At 31.7% G+C, this 17,628-nt stretch overlaps 1 protein-coding gene and 1 non-coding gene across 8 annotated transcripts in view; both read right to left on the bottom strand.

Moving 5' to 3' along the window:
* Window positions 1-17,628, bottom strand: part of LOC111002370 (whirlin) — a 59,250-nt gene that overhangs the window by 25,937 nt on the left and 15,685 nt on the right. For 5 of the 7 annotated variants that reach the window (XM_045630431.1, XM_045630435.1, XM_045630436.1 and 2 more), the window contains exons 7-14: window positions 15,182-15,340; window positions 12,069-12,194; window positions 10,920-11,086; window positions 9,164-9,347; window positions 7,908-8,015; window positions 7,288-7,344; window positions 6,708-6,796; window positions 5,956-6,022 (exon numbers count right to left, since the gene is read on the bottom strand). In XM_045630431.1, the coding sequence (XP_045486387.1) occupies window positions 5,956-6,022; window positions 6,708-6,796; window positions 7,288-7,344; window positions 7,908-8,015; window positions 9,164-9,347; window positions 10,920-11,086; window positions 12,069-12,194; window positions 15,182-15,340 (957 nt within the window). The remainder of the gene's footprint in view (window positions 1-5,955; window positions 6,023-6,707; window positions 6,797-7,287; window positions 7,345-7,907; window positions 8,016-9,163; window positions 9,348-10,919; window positions 11,087-12,068; window positions 12,195-15,181; window positions 15,341-17,628) is intronic. The other 2 variants (XM_045630432.1, XM_045630437.1) reach the window with 2 other exon arrangements.
* Window positions 4,586-4,657, bottom strand: Trnap-cgg. Its single transcript has one exon. It is a non-coding gene; the product is annotated as a tRNA-Pro (tRNA).

Raw genomic sequence — 17,628 nt, 5'->3', positions numbered from 1 at the left:
ATTATTTACGTCAATATTCATAAAGTTACTATTATCAACAGTATAATATTTCATACGCTGTAGTGGATTTTTTAAATAAATAAAGGTGTCTTTTTCAACCAAAGTTTATAAATTATTCAATACAAGAATTGCTCTCTAACTAAATCACTACAAGAAATCTACTTCTTAAATAAAAAACCCTAGTGAAATTATTAAGCTGTAGACAAAATTCATGTTTATCCATAGAATGTTTGTCTTCCTACATAGGAGAGTAAACACAGAATTGGAGACGAGGCTTTTGCCAAATGTGGGAAAACAGACAGAAATGAAAATTTAACATGTATGGCAATTATTACTTTAGACATCTTTAAATAATTACTAAAGTTAATTAGATATAATATGATTTGAAATTTAGTTTGAACACTGATATTTATCAATCAAATATATGTATTCATAAAACTTCAAAACAAATAAAAATACATAAGTCCTTTTTATTAAAAACTTATTCGCAAAGTTTATTTCAATAACTTTGTTTCGCAACGACTTTGCTATTCTGTCATACATAGGCGCTTTTAAAAGTACTTTGCGAAGTCCCGCTGCGAAAATAAAACTGGAATATGGAAGTCTAAAAATAAAATGTTAATTATCTGTTACGTATTTGTTGAGTTTTTGTGATATTTTATTTTGGCTTAGTTCGCTTAAGGTTAGTAAATAAAAGTGTTTGACACGTTTAAATAATATGCAGATTTCATTGGATAAAGTGGTGTTGGAAAACTATAATTTGTATTTTTTCATTTAGATCCAAACTATTCAGGCTTACGAATTTAACCTGCAGTTATGCGAGAGTTATGTTAGATTTATCTTATCCTTTAATAATAGTGATACGTGGTAACAATAACAGTTTACAACTATGCCAAACTATTTGGAATTGAAACAAATATATATAAAGAAAACACTTTTACTACTAAGCACGCGAAACGTCGGAAAATTATAATAATACATAGCTTCAATCCGTTGAAAAAGTGTTTTCTTTAAATGTTTAAAAGTTATGTTAATAAAATACGATACAAATATATATATAAATAATAAAAAATATCGTTAATAACCAATGTAATCAATATCACTTATAAGCGATCACCGTTCACTAGCAACATCAACCTTCTCGAACTTTAAAACTAAGCAACGGATTCCCTACTTAGTTCTTTCCACTTTTTTTAAATAATTATAGACGATAAAGGTATGGTATATAGTGGAAGTTGAATTTTTATACCTTGGCCATGGCCTTCAAGTCCATGGGAATATAGTCGCGAAAGGCGACACGGCGACGGCGTCGCGACATGCCGTCTACTTTCAAGGGAGGCAACGCGTTCACTAACGCCGGTCGTCAACAAACGCTGAAAACCCGTAGACTTTCCCGCGCCAAATGTTCAGTTGCGTAGTAATTTCACAGGCGCGTAGATTTTTCTTGGTTTTAGTGAAGATTTATGAATCGGTAGCATTGTTACTATTTGGTTTGATTAAAAAGATATGAAAAGCCTTGCGAGACGATGATTAAAAATACAGTGTTTTAGTATTAGGTAAGAATCTAATTTTGTAAAATAGCCATCATTAAGTAAATATTGTCTATGTAACATTTTTTCTTAATTAGTTAATTGACCATTAAATAAAAGTTTTTTATAAGCAGCATTACACCTTGGTATCTAACTTTTTTATTCAAAATATAAGAAAGTATTTAATTATTTATAACAAAAATCGTCTTGCGGCTATAAATGCATAAGGTTTAATCTCATATTCCATTTGGGAAAGAAATGACATATCGAGGTTGCCATGCCCATGAAGTAGAGCTTTGGCTTTGACGTCACCGCATTATGTGAAAGCACAGTTAATTTTGTTAAAAGCTTTCCACGTGGTATGGGTGGTTAAATTATTTCAATTACGAAATTTAAATGTCTTTCATTGTTAAATTTAAAGTAATACATTATATTGATAATCGGACCATGTCCCATCTTTTGTTTATAAAACAAATGAAAAAATTTACATTGTTTAGTTAATCTTTTAAGAGTATCGAAAATTAAAATGGTTTTATTTTATATGGATTACTTCAGCTTCTTTAAATAAAAACATTACAAATTATGTGGTAAGAATAAACAATATCTAATCTTCTTCTATATTAATTTTCCAAGAATTGAATAGATACTTAGATTTTATCTACGATTTATATCACTTGTCGTATCTAATAATCTAAACAAGTTTTATTTATTTTAGTAACTATTTTTTTTTAACGGTTACCATTTTTTATTATAAACCAACAACTAAATTACACACCCCGAACTACCTTTAAGATAAATCTTTCAGTCTCCTTAATTAATTTTATAACAAAATTCTTAATTTCTAAAATAAAACATATTTTTCACTAGCTGCTATTCATAGTTGTTATTTATACTATTTATATATATTGATACTTGTTTATTGCTATTATCCTGACATACTTCTATTGGTACGTTGATTCTCAAGATAATAGTCTCAATACAAGATCGTCCTTCAAAAACCCTCTTAGCACTTAGTAATAACAACATCTAAAACTACGGTCAAGAAGTTGAAAGCAGCTGAGAGGATCTGTGTTATTGAGTTATTTGAGAAACTGAAATGTGAAAACTTTTAATGAGGTGTGTAGTAAAAAGATTATTGAAAATATAAGTGTAATTGGACGTCTAGATAATGCGAGGTTCATTTTGCAGTGATTCGATATTATAGATTAAAAAATATTCGACTTATTTAATATTAACTATTATAATTTAACTTACTATTTTTTATAAATACAGGTGGTAAACGTGCAGGAGGTTCACGATGATGTTAAGTGTTACCATCCCGACGCCCATGGACACTCAATGCTAAAGGACTCGCGAGTGCGTTGCCAGCACTAATATAGATGTTATCCAAGATCTAGTAGCACCTTTACTTAAAAAATATCATTGAACAGATGTACTTCAGTACCTCATACCCCTTAAGCTTACGGCACGGTATTTCCTACAGAATATAAAAGGGTATTTTAATTAAAACCGCGGTATGAAGCTGCAACAATCATGACCTGTCAAGAGTATGTCCTTTGTCAGACGCAGGCTGTAGAGCTTTTGTTCTAAGTACGCTTTAAATCAGAGGCAACTCGAGTTTACACCGTAATTGGGACAATTGCTATTACGTATGTTCTTAGACTCGGTTAGTGTGACGAATATGCGGAAAGAATTATGGTTACGGTTAAACTGCTGAATTTAATCTTTTGTTTATTAATTTAAGGATTTTGGTTTAAGTTATTAATGCACGTGGGTTACTGCAAGGGTTCGCTTCACGAGGAAACAAGGCACATACAACCAATCATCTACTATGAAAATGTTTTATTTGATTAAATAAAATATTTATATCAGTGGTAGGCAGTATTATATTTTAGAATTTTCACTACCAAAACATCTTGATAGTGCAAAGTATAATTTCGTTATATAATATAATTTTGGCGTACGTAATTTGTGCACAAATGTAAATAACAGAAAAAACGTCATAGCCGTGTGAATTGCGCTAAAACAGCACATCATCGCATTACGCATGCGCCAAAGTAGGTGCTGCCAACGATAAGAATAAATCAGAAATTGTCAAAGAGATCGCGCTTTGCGTTCTTCCCGCCAAAAACCTAATCTTACTTCGTGAAATTGACTTTATTTACATTATAAAGTAGATACAAAATTTAAAAAAAAATTAAACATGTTTGTCTTTTTGTGGCTTATATCAAATTATGACGCGTAGTTTTATATAATTTTCTCATAAAAAATTGCACCGATGCAAACAAGTTAAAACAACTAAACGACCTTTTAGAGTAGGACAATAACTCGGGTGAGCCGATACCCGTATACTAAGAAATTGAATACCCTTTTGAGGGGTGTACGTACCCTTTATTGAATGATTTGTCCTTATTACTCTCGCATCTCTTTGCAAATGAATAAAAGGAACAAAACAATATTAGGTACCGGCTATAACAATTACGTCATACGTAAGATAATATTGAAAATAGAAATAGATTAAAGTGCGTCTAAAACAATATAATATAAAAATAGCCCCTTTTTCTATAACAACATAGCATTTTAAATTCCCTGCAGTTTTATTTTCAGAAATGATGACATATTTACGTGGAATTCTGAATAGAAAATAAATAAAACATTAAGAATTTCTGAGAAACGCAGCTATGTTGCAATTAATTTTTCATTCTTGAACTATGATTCTTGGTCGTTAATTAATTACCACCATTTTCATGTATTCTGTTTTTATAGAAATATTTCATTTTACAGCACAGAATACGGTTAAATGTAAAACGTTTTTTTTATTTATTTATATAAATATGAAAACTAAAATAATAATAATATCCTAAAAAAATAGTTGAAGGACTATCTTTACTGCCGTATTAACAAATCAAGAAATATATTTGTATTAATGTTACAGATATAATTTTAAAAATTTCTTAAAATACAAAATAATCCTACTTTTTGCAAAATTTGAGTATAGACTTCAAATAACAGTATCGGCAAATAGATTTCATAAAAAAAAACAAAATAATATGTGTGGGCTCGTCCGGGATTTGAACCCGGGACCTCTCGCACCCGAAGCGAGAATCATACCCCTAGACCAACGAGCCGTTGTGAGAACGACTAAAATAGTGCATTAGATCCTCGTATATTCATTTCATTGAACTAAACATACCTACGTTTTATGAAACATTTTGGCTGCAAATTTGCAATGGTCAAACAACTGAAAACAGCAAAGTAGTCGACTCTTAATACAACTGAGAACAGAGTCAAAAATTACATTTTATTTAAACTTCAATTAAAATAAAATATAGCCAAAAGGGGAAGTGGCCGCTATTACCGATATTACGTTAATTTCGTGACCACTAAAATAATTTTGCCAGATTTACCCCACCAATTTGTCAATTTATTGAATATGGAAATAACGGCCATATGAGGGTCTAAAGCTAGCCGTTTCTTTCATGCAAATAGGTTTTTGGGTAATGTGAATGAAAATAAACTCAGTGCTAGTGCCAAAGTGTCACTCTTATGGCTTTTTATGCAGAAGAATAAGAAGGATACTACAAGCGCAAGAGTAATGCTCATTTTCGTTCCTCCCTTTCATGGGGCTTTATTATGTCAATGGAATTTTCGAAAGAACATAGAACATCGAAGCTATTTATCTAGAATATCGCTGATCTTGTAAACAAAAGGTATCAGTAGACGCGCATCTAGTTGCAGCTGCTATATTGTGAGTACAGGTAATATTACTCAGCTGTATTGTTCATTTACATAGAAATTTGCAAATTGATTGATTACATAGCAACTGCGATTAGCTATAAATCCGTGCGACTAGATCAGCATCTTTACTCTATAACTTCCAATAGCAACTAGACCCCTTCATTTTCGTATGCAAATTCGACGTAGTTCTCTCAACATCCATAGCGCTGATATTTGGGATAGAAACGTCAGTATCGCTAATGGAGGTTACAGAGTAATGTCCCTATTTTTAGCAGGAAGAGGACAAAATATTGATTAGTTAACGTAATAGGAATTTTTAAGTGAGGATAGATTTTTGTGAAAATTTTGGGTTCGTTTTGACACATTTGAAATAGTTTTTTTTTTTAATCGAGGTTATAAATATCGAGCACAGTTACAAATTGCCTTTGACGAATATGATTACGTAAACTATCGTATAGTTCGTGCTTATGGTAGTGTTTTTTTGGATTTATAATAATACTACCGTCCTGACACCTATTTGGCAGCGAATTATGCCCCTTTAGTAAGTACCCATATATAGGTGCGCATCAAGAGTGAACTGTCATAGCCTACACCTAGGAAGGAAAGTGACAGTGACACCCAGGACACTACTAGCAAGAGTAAAGAAGTGAAAGTGAATAGATTAGTGTAGTAATTCTGGCAAAATCACCTCGTGTGGAGGCTCCAGGTCGTCTTCCAAAGGTGGCGCATCTGTGGCCCTCCAGGCACGGCCGCTCCTGTCCCACACAACACCTCGTCATACTTTAGCACGTTAACGAGTGAATTAAGTCGACTGCGGTTATTTCGTTGATATGTACCGTAATGTCCACATGCATTCCGTGTATATAGACCTTATACATTTTCCCACTTAATAAAATTCCAACGACTTCCTGAGCACGACAGTACACTGTTTTACCGACTGTTTTGTGTTACGAAACAGTTTTACGAGCATTTAAATTTAAGCTTCCCATAGGAGACCATCAAACGATTTATTATATGTTTTTATGTTTCTATAAAATTATACTGATATATATTTACTGAGATAAGAAGTTTTTTTTTTAGTTGATCTGAGATATAGAGTAATCCATATAAATGCTTGATGGTAAGTGATAACCATACATCTGCTTCATTAACCAGTTGTATTTATATTTAAATACAAGCAACTAATCCCTGTTGAGCCCTTGTAGTGATTGCGTGGTACCTAATACGGCAGCCATAAAATAATTAAATACAGAAGAGTCTTACTAACAGCATTTTCTCGATGATATAAAAGAGCGAACGGAAGCGGATATCCTTAGATAAAAGGATTTCAATAGCGGCTTAAAAGCCATCGCCAGAGATTGATCGTAGGAGCGACTGCAGAAGTGAGATGGCTAAAAGACTTGACATCTAAATGTAATAGGTGTATCTTGGTGCCTGTACCTGTAAGATTCGTGGGGCGGAAGACCCAAGCCGGAGTCTTCAGAGGGCGAGCGGTGGTCCACCATTAGAGGTACTTCAGACGGCACCTGCTACAACAATATACTACACCTCACCTGACCATCTTATATTATTCGGAAACACGACTCTTAGTGCTTTAGGTCATGCGAAGTATGTGCGTTTTCAAAGCCCTAACTGCCCCTTTTCCTATTAATTCAATGAGAAACGGTTCTCGTATGATCGAATTGTGTAAAGTAACAAAATATACGTTTAGGCTTTGCTTACATAGAGGCTCTAAACTATGAAACATGACACGATACAATACACCACTTAGAACAGAAATCCATATTTAAATTCAGATCTCAATAGCAACGACACCTATTCTATAACTGCAGTACTCTCTTACCAATTAAGTTTCTTAGAACATAAAAAAACATGCAGTAAAGCTCAATCGTATCATGTTACAAAATGACCAAAAATATTAAAAAGCAACTGAGTTTAAATAAAATTGAATTTAGAATATTTCTGGTCAGAGACAACAAAGGCATGCAAAATAAAAAAGGGTGTATATCAAAGCACTCACCGGGTCGTGTAGATCATGCATTGTTGATGAAGGGAGTAAGTGTCTTTCGCCGCCGCGCTACGGAAAACAAATTAATCTATTTAAGCTGCGTTCTAACTATCTTTTGTGTTGTGTGCAATGTGCTTAAGTGCTTAACAACCTAAAATTTTTAGAATAAGTGCTCAGTACTTATCCTTTCATAGTATTCCTATTAAACCACTCAAAACGGAAAAGGCTACTATGGGGTAGCAAAACGATTGGCTTAGACTTCACAAACTCGTTTTGAGTTTCACTCATGTGCATTGCAAAGTTTGATAACTATTTCGCCCTGTCCTTTAACTCTATAAACTAGCAATATTTATTAGAGGAAACTAGTTTAGGACATTGCAACTTCTGTGTTAGTTATAAATGAAACAATTATATTATTTAGCATTTCACTATAATATTAATAAAGTGTTACATTGATCTACATTACTAATACGGAGAAGCGTTAATGGATACAAAAGTAGCTAACATCATTTTACGGTTACACTGTACTACAAATGGAAAATTGGAAAAGTTACAAAGGAAATTGAGTTCTATGACAATTAATAATGCCTGTTGACCTTATGATGGTGACTGTTAAGTGAGTGTGTGTATACCTTTAAATGGTGCTCGGGTGGTGGTTCATCTCTTCTGTAAACCAATTCATCAAACCTCGGTCGATCTTCTGGTAAGAGGAACTCCCGTATTTCAGTTAGAAGTGAATACTGCAACAATACATTAAGTAATTGAAGTTTTTTTTTAATTTAAACAAATTTTTTTTTAATAAAAACAATTGCCAATCGATATCTTGAATTTTAAACTATGAAAATAAATCTGCTTCATTGTAACATAATTTTGTGGGTTTTAAAATAAAGGACAAAACATTACGCAAAAATATTACTGAGGTAAAATGAACCGGTATTTTGTATTTTTTTTGTTGCGCATTTTTTTTCTGGAACTACGAGATAGTTAATAATCCATTGGCGAAAATTATATCACTCTAGGTCTAGGTTGGTCAAAATATATATGTTAGTATATGTGGATGGTAAGTATAATAAATAAAACAAGACACAAAGAATTCGTAAAGCATTGTTTATGTTACAAAAATATAATTTTTCCTTGCTATAATATATTACAAAAAATATTGTGTTATTCACGTATGTAGCTATATTTCTTCCTTTATTTACCAATGATTTCACCCTCTTTGCAGCTATAAAGACAGATTTATTGGCAGACCCAAACGTCAATTTGTTCGAAATACGAAAACCTTTTTACGATTTAGCTTGCTGAGTCAGTTCATTGTAACAAAAAGGACATGAACCAAAATTAATAAGTAAGAAAAAAAAATAGTTTGAACTTGTATTTCTGGATTGAAAGCTACAATTTGTCATTGGAGCAGTGTTGGCCTAGTGGCGTGAGTACTGAGCGCATTCGCTTGTACGGCGCGGCGAAAGAGAATATCGAAGAATGTATATGAGAGAAGAAATATAGATTATTATTGTTATTATTAATGGTGTGTTTCAGGCACAGAAGGATGAACCTACTTAGAAATAAAACAAATGAAACACAATACAACAAAATCTGAGCTCTTATTCAGTAAAAAAGAAATTTCGTGAAAGTTTGTTTTAAGCATCTACAACGTTTAGCTTTTTTCAAAACCTTGTTCTGTATTTCAAATACCTAAAAAAATATATACATCTCAAGTTTATCATTTATTTCTTCTGTTAAATGGTAAAAACTACTAGCTGAATTTGGATGTCGCTGATTGGGCCTCCATCAATAAATTAAAAAAAATTTTTTTTACCCTAATTATTTTTCATACATGTTGCGACATATTCTCATAGTTCCAAGTAATAAAACAGTAGAAACGAACCTTTTGTGGTGTATCTAGAAGATCTCTTAGGACTGTCAAGAAGGAGTCCGGTGTAAGTCGCCTTGCAGCGTACTCCTCCATATAATACGCCATCGCGGGGAGATCGCTCTGAGGCAACAGAGATTTGGCTTTCTGCTCGACTGCTACTGCAGCTGCACCTCTGCGACGGCCCCAACCGCTTATTCTGTGTTTAAAAGGTATCGATAGGAATTAATTTTAACCCATACTTGACGCTGGCTAATGCACAAACAGTGTTAGAGCCAAAGGGGAAAAAAAATTAATTTTAAAAGATTATTTTTCTACGTGTTAATTAAAAACACCTGTTTAGTAAATGTATATTATAAAATTTTTAAACTACGTTGTACTATTCAGCTTTGATAGATAATGTGTACAAGGTATTTTACTCCATAACATATAACTGCCTAATTTTTTTTAATACACATATAACCTGTTTGGTATAAAAAGAAACTTTTTTTTATCATTTAAATTAGTCGAACTAATGAACCTGAAAAATGGTGATTTTAAGGTCCAGGGTGAAACTATTATTTTACTTTTGTTTTTTTTTGTTACTGTTATTTTTTTTTGTTTTGTTTGTTTGTGTTGTTTTCTCAAGATTTAATTCAGAATATACACGTTATATATGGTTACAATTATGCAAACCTGAGTGGTTTTCTAATGGAACTTATCATGATTTTATTATATTATTCCGCAAAAAAAACATATATTATGGGTATATTTAAACAGCAACTTTACTGTGCAACGAAACTCCTTTATACTTAAAGCTATAAAGCTCAGAAATATTGTTGCGAAACTTTTATCATTACGTTTAGGAAAATAAGAATATTTAAATGCCTCGAGGCACTGAGAAATATTATGAAACTTTAAGTTACTTGACGGCATCTGCTAATTTTTATACAATCCAGTGGAAGGCAAAATCCACTGGACTGTATAAAATTAGCAAAATTTGCTCGCTACGAAGAAAAAAACTTTTTAAAACTTACAATCGGCCTGTATGAAAAGTCAAACCTTAAAAGCGATATGGAGTAAAATCATTTGTAATAATCATTAATTTATTAAAAATTTTGAATATTAAATTTTTGAACGGCAATCACGAGACACTAATCTGTCACTGTAAATAACATGTCTGATTGACAATTGACGTTTATTTATGTGTGTACAATAATGATACGTTGCGTAGGGATTGGTGCGAAAGCATCTTGCATAGAGAGATGTTTGGTGTATTGGTAAATTTATGAATGTTTAATCTTAATTATCAAGGCAAATACTTTATTTATATTACCAGATTTTAAAAAATATTTAGATTATGGAATCTAACAGACTATGGAGTCTGTCATGAATTATCTGAAATAGTTTTTAAATTTAGTCAAGTAGCCCATTGCAATATGACTTACGGTGCCTCCACCAACATAATAAGTATAATAATAATTATTGGTACAGCTCTAAGTAAAAGACACATTAAGACAATCGCCTATTTGATATATTCTTAGGTTTGTACGTAAGCAAATTTTGGAGGGTACTATTGTTAATATACCAACTTTATAACGAATAACAACAGTATATGTACTAAATAATAATTTTTATACCGTGATTTCATTGAGTATATACCGCACCTGATTGCATGATATTAAAAAAATATGTTAAAAAATTTTTTTAACATATTTTTAAAAAAACATTCATTCTGACAAACTTCACACTACATCTCATATCTTATTCTCTATTAAACATAAATAGTTACTTAGGTGCCGCGTCCCTCTCTCCATAGGCCGTGCACGCATGCGGCACTTTGCCAACATCTCGGACCAAAAGAGACATTCGTTTGTGGTATTTGAGTTGTGCGACTGCTTCATCATGCGTCACGTCAACGAACGACTGTCCGTTCACTTCTAGTATTTGATCTCCAACCTGGTAAATAAAATAATACCATAAAGAAAAATTCGTAGTTCATAGTTTGATAATTGGTACTTCCTAAGAGGGAAACCTAATACCTAAATTTTTGATGAAGCTCTTTCAACGCCAGCAGCGCTGATGACGTTAGCTTTCACGTGCTACGAAGACTTCATAATGAATTCGGAATCTCTAAATGTAAATAGAATTCCAGTTAGAGATTTAGAAAATAATTATTTTGTCTACAAATCACATTAAAAAGTAACAAATGTCTAAACCCCATATCCTCTTGTTTACGGGATGTAAACTTTTTTTCCTTAAGCAGATTACACAAAATCTTCTACGGCTAGTAACTTAGGCATACAATTCTCTCATTTAACAAGGGATTTTTGTTTGTATTACCATAATTGAAATATAATGCGAAGCTATATTTGTAAACAACTTTATTATAACTTTATGTATAACTCAATTTACATTCTATATTTGAAATTCGTAAAGGAAAACATAAAAGTATTATGTTCCAAAATTGAATTCATATGCCGCCTTTACGACGGATACAATTTTATTTTACGATATTCTAGAAGCCGTATCGCTGCGATAAACGAAGTTCTTTTCTGCGACCTTTCATGGCCTACTTAAAAATAAATATATGAAGTCTTTATATACCGTGCCTTTTTCGTAACTTATGAAATAGGGGAATACACGTAAATAATGATAAATGTAATAATTTATACCGAAATGATCAATCGATGAATACATATATATTTCCAATTTCAAAATGTGACAGGTGAGATAAGATAATGAAACCACCCCGCGTACAACTTTACAAAATAATAATAAATGGATTAAACAGACTATACAAATTCATGTAAAGTATTTATGTATAAAACATTTAAACGACAAATCCACATACTTTGCTTTAATGAATTTCTTTCGATTCATAACTTGAGTAACATGTAAAGTCTATGTCAATGAGAATAAACAAAACCAAGTGTTGTACCATAAGCCCTGCTCGATCAGCAACGGAATCCTTGTCAACTCCAGTGATATAGATTCCAAGGTTGTATTCCAAACCTCCACGAATCATAAGCCCCAATGACTGCCCTGGTTCGATGCAAAGGTCCACCTATAGAGAATTCGTCTAATTAATAAAAAAATTTTTTAAATAAAATACTATTAGTAATAGATTATTTTGAGGCCATAAGATTGCGAATTTAATTTTATACGTTAAAGTTATTTAAGACACGTGTTTAAGGACAATTATGAAACTGAATTTTAATTTCAAACTATTTTAAGTTTGATACCTTCTGGTCATTGATATTACTCACAGTTTTATATTCAAAGCAAACTTTATTCAAATAAGCACCTTTATAAAATACATAATATTTCTACCGGCTCCCAAAGTCCTCACAATCTTGTTAACTATTTAAATAATTAAATATAAAAATTTGTTCCAGAGTTACGTACGTACGTGTTTGAACTTTGAACCTTTCTTTAGACACGATTACAAATGCGTTAGAAAAATTAACCCAAACCAACAAGGAAAATTCTAAATTTAAAAAGACATTCTAAATTTAAATACAAAGTCGCGTGGGAGTCACCTACATAGTTCCATAGATTAATCACAGGCAACGTATAATGTAAGACATAAGTGTTATGGTCTAGTTATTGGCATACCTAATTGCGTAGTATCGCATTACGTTGGATCAGCTGAATAATGCGGTTGGATTACGACAATATTGTGTGAAGCCTCACATGTGCTTTACTTAGATTGAATAGGTATCATCTATTTAAACCGCCCTGCGTCAAAATAGGGTCGGAGAATATAGACAAATAGTTATATTGTTATCCCAATTAAAAAAAATATTTTTATTTAAATTCAACACAAACCTCAATATCTTTATTTATTCAAATAAAACATTCTAATAATTCTCAAATTATTAGTATCAAGTATGTAATTAATGTATTGAGATGTTGACTAACATCAATTTTGTACAAATATTGTTAATTAAAATTTCATTATCGCTCTGTTTATTAATACTAGAAACATGAAAATTTAATTAAAATCTGGTTGAGGCTGAGTTTGTATAAGGAAAATTAGATTTTGTATAAAAGAATCTTCTTACCAAATAAGAAATATTGTGTTAAAATTACTTAAAACTTTTATTACGTAGTCTAATAGCAAAGAATCGTATAAAAATGTTTTATATAAATATAAAAAGCGCACTCGATCCATTAAGATTTTCTGATTTTAAATTTCTTTGATTAATTATTTTTTTCTTTTATTATTTAAGCTACATATGTTTGTAAAATTTGTAACGTCATATTTTAAGAAAACCCCTTTTTACGGATTGAAGCTATGTACATATTATAAACTTATAATCATTTTACTTTTTTTTTCCCCGTCGTTTCAAGTGCAAAAAAAGTCACGATCAGTGATAATACATAGCTTCAATCCGATAAAAAATTGTTTGCTTTAAATGTGTAAAAGTTATGTTAATGAAAGATATTCTATTTTCTTGAATTTTAATTTTTTTGTATAAAAACTTAGAAATAAATAAATAAAATCAAGTATGTGAAACCGTAGCTTTACTATGCTAAGCAAAAATATGACGTGTCGTATCAAAGTTAACTTAACCTCAGATGTCAACTAAGACCGTATTGATATACGGTCTTATATTAAAAACATTATGATGTATTATTGATATAATAAAGTTTTATTATCCTTTAAAGTTATATGTGGAATTGCATCCACATATAACATATGGGCGAAACAATGTTTCGTTTCGCCCATAGTCCAATAAAACTTTTCTTCCATTGCACACGTACATTGAAATTCACTCAACGTAGAAACAAAATACAATAAAGTCTAGAAGCGCCCGTAGCTACGAAAATTCTCTCCCTAGAGCTTTGAACGGAGTCTTCGCTTTGAAATAAAACCGGCTCATAGCCGCTACTACATCTGTCTATAATAGTACAATTCATTGTCGTTTGTATATGCGACTAAATATTTAAGTAGACTCGTACGAGTTTAGAACACTTAAAAACTCTTTATACTAGCCGTAAAACATGCGCATTATGTATTATGCACCAACAATGATGGTGGTGGATATTTTCTCCAATCAGGAGGGTGTATTTCTCAAAATAATAATTATTTTGAGATTGGATATTTTCTCCAAATCTCAAAATTTTTGAATAAATATCCAATCAATTTTTAAAAGAGTTCGATCATTATTAAATTACAAATGTGAATAATGTGTTTCACTTGTTATTTAATCGACGTGTTCTCAATGCCTGAGTCATGTCGCATTTCTTATCAACTAAATCGTAGTGAAAACTTGAACGTTCTAGAAAAATGCTCAAAATCGGAAATCCTAAGGGAGCTGACCCAGTTACTGGCTAAGGCGTTAAGTGAGGTTTTTAGCTCGGCCCTCTTCTATTCTGATTGCCGATTACTGATATTTATGGGCTTTTTTTATTACAAAATTGCAATAGTAGCATCTAAAACGTTTTCAAACTTATTTTTGTTTTGATTGAAATACTTATCTATTTGAGGCTTGCAGGATTTTGATTTTGCCGATTAGATAGATGTTTTAAGTTGGTTACAGATATAACGTAAATATCATATTACATCATAAATATTTTACTTATTTAACAAAATAATAGACCAAACTCGACATATATTTAAATATTTTCAATATTTCCTATTAGAACGAAAAGTAAATAGCATTTCCTAGATACCACGAAATTCAAAACCAAAAAGTGTACACTGTGATGCATACACTTCCGGAGGAAATAAGTTATATATTTTATACTAATAATATAAAGAAGGGGTTTGTTTAAATTGTTGAATTTGTTGAAATAAGACCGTTTATTTGGAAAATATTAAAAAATGCTTCAATATTATGATCCAGCTATGCGGGACAGACAGCCAGTTAATAAATCATCAATATACAGTCTCTCGTGGGCCTTAGCCTGTTCAAGTATATTTCGCCATCACAATTTTGCTTTAAAACATACGCATTGGTTAAATACAGAATCGTCAAAACCTATAGACATACATTGTTTATATTTAGGATTACATCTAAATAACAGTATTGTGAATAACATTACCCGTCGTATCGAACGGTCTTTGCTAGCGGACCGGGGTGGTTTCAATGGTGGTGGGGATGCTGGTCTTCCATACCGGTCCATCCAAGAACAGGACGCCCTCCCCACCAGTGCTCCAGCTGTTCGCACCATCATTGTTAGCTGACGACACGATTTAAGCATCTATGGAAAAGATTTACTGCTTAGAATACTTAAATAATTCAGTAGACGAAAAAACTCTTTAAATAACTATAAAAATAAGCCAATTAAGAATATTCAAAATTGCATCGGTTCTTTCTTAAATTGTTGTTAAAATAAATATAACTTATGTTTTTTATTTTAAACATGTCATTATAAGACATAAGACACGCATAAAACATTATAAGAGACGCATTTATTTGAAAGAGCTACGAATTAATGTCAAAGAAAAATATATATAATAGATGACGACTTCGGCAAGAACAATTTTTTAAACTTATCCTTACAATGCCTGATAATCCAAATAAGTTTTTTTAAAGAAATGTTTCGTTCATTTCAATACAGTATACATAATAAAAATCTAAATGGCAACGTTATATTGAAAATATATTCTCGTAAAACGTATACTTTATAGCAACATAAATTCCAGGTAGCCTAAGAATTAGGACACTAGTCAAGCGTAGACGCCGCGTGGCGTCGTAAAAATTTACTGCACGATTGGCTACGGCTTCATACACATTTATCTTTTATAAGATACTAGCAGACTCGGCCAAGCGTTGCTGTGGCTAAGGTTTTTGTTATATTACATAGTAGTAAATTAATCAAGGGAAACCGTAGGAGAACTTATGTGAAACGTTGGTACCACGACACGGACCTAAACTAAACTACCTTTAACTCAGCGCCATCTGTTAGAATTGTATCAAATAATAAACAAATGTTAATGTTATCGTAATTTTAGTAAGGATGCCTATTTTTTTTTGAAAATGAAATATAGCCTATGTCACTCAGGAATGATGTAGCTTTCCAACAGTGAAAGAATTTTTCAAATCTGCCATGTAGTTTCGGAGCCTATTCAATTCATACAAACAAACAAAAAATCAAACCTTTCCTCTTTATAATATTAGTATAGAAGTATAGATGTGCAGGTGGATGTGACATGTAAAATAAACATCAGAAGTTAGTTCAGAAGAATTAGGTCTCGATCCTTCTCCAACTCGACCGCCATTATCGATTTTGCATCAATTTACAGCCTACTTGATTCGAAATATCATCTGATAGGTGGGCTTTATTTTTTTTGTTCTATAGACATCTCTTTTCTACTTAATAAAAATTTAAGAATAGTTTTGAATTACTGGTACTAATACAGTTTTATATAATGAATGAAGTCAAATATATAAAACGTTATAATTATAATCATAAACAACGCGTATTCTAAAGTTTTAAACGGGTCCCGAATAAAACCTTATTTATTGAGTCAAAAACAAAAGAGGTACCATTAAGCCAGCTAAAGGAAATAAAACGGAAGGGCGGCGTCGAATGTCCGTTGGGCTTAACTGAGTTCAGTCACGAAATAATTACATTCACTAAATGGCACACAGCTGGTACGTTTAATTTTGTTGCATCTACATTCCACAAAGAAAATTTGGCTGAGAATAACGGTCATGTACATTCATACAATCTTACATAACTGCCGTACTCAGCAAAAGTTTTTTGAATTCGTAATTAAAAACATTATGATAAAATATAAATAAATAAATCAGTGGCGCTACAACCTATTTAGGTCTCGGCCTCATATTTCTGAATCTGTTTCATGATCAATTCAAGTAGGTGATCACCCTCCAGTGCCTGACACACGTCATTGACTTTTTTATGTTCTAAGACATGTCGGTTTTCACACGATGTTTTCCTTCACCGTTCGAGCAAATGTTATATGCGCACATAGAAAGAAAGTCCATTGGTACCTAGCTCGGAATCGAATATATAATTGTTAATTACTGAATGAAGTAATAAACAATTCAAAACGGACGAGAAGAATTGGCGATAAACTCTTCGCCACTCCGATCGCCGAGTTTTTTGATTTGCAAGAAGCATATAAGCTGTAATCGTTACACAAAGCTCCACAAGTCTCTACAAATTATTACTATAAATGTTTACTATAAATGCGTTCGAAAGTAAAATAATTTTGCTTTCTTAGTTAAATCCTTGGTTACTTAATCGGACATTAAATTGTATGTATATAACTCAATGCATTAATTTGTTTAGTGTATTATATTTTTTTAAATTTCAAAAATTTACCATTTACGAGTAATTTATTATAAAAATTGTATTACAAAATAAAAAGTAGTCTTCGTTCGCTATGTATGACTGACCGTATATCGCTCCCAAATAATATATACAGTTATTAAACTACCATTATTGCCTTAGAGATGATATATAAAAAGCGTACTTAGATACAGCTTACACATATTTTAACAGACATGTGTGTGTGAACA

The sequence above is a fragment of the Pieris rapae genome, chromosome 12 (assembly GCF_905147795.1).
Source record: "Pieris rapae chromosome 12, ilPieRapa1.1, whole genome shotgun sequence".
NCBI lineage: Eukaryota > Metazoa > Arthropoda > Insecta > Lepidoptera > Pieridae > Pieris > Pieris rapae.
The sequence above is the reverse complement of the archived record's forward strand: the minus strand, read 5'-3'. Positions and strand labels throughout refer to the sequence as shown.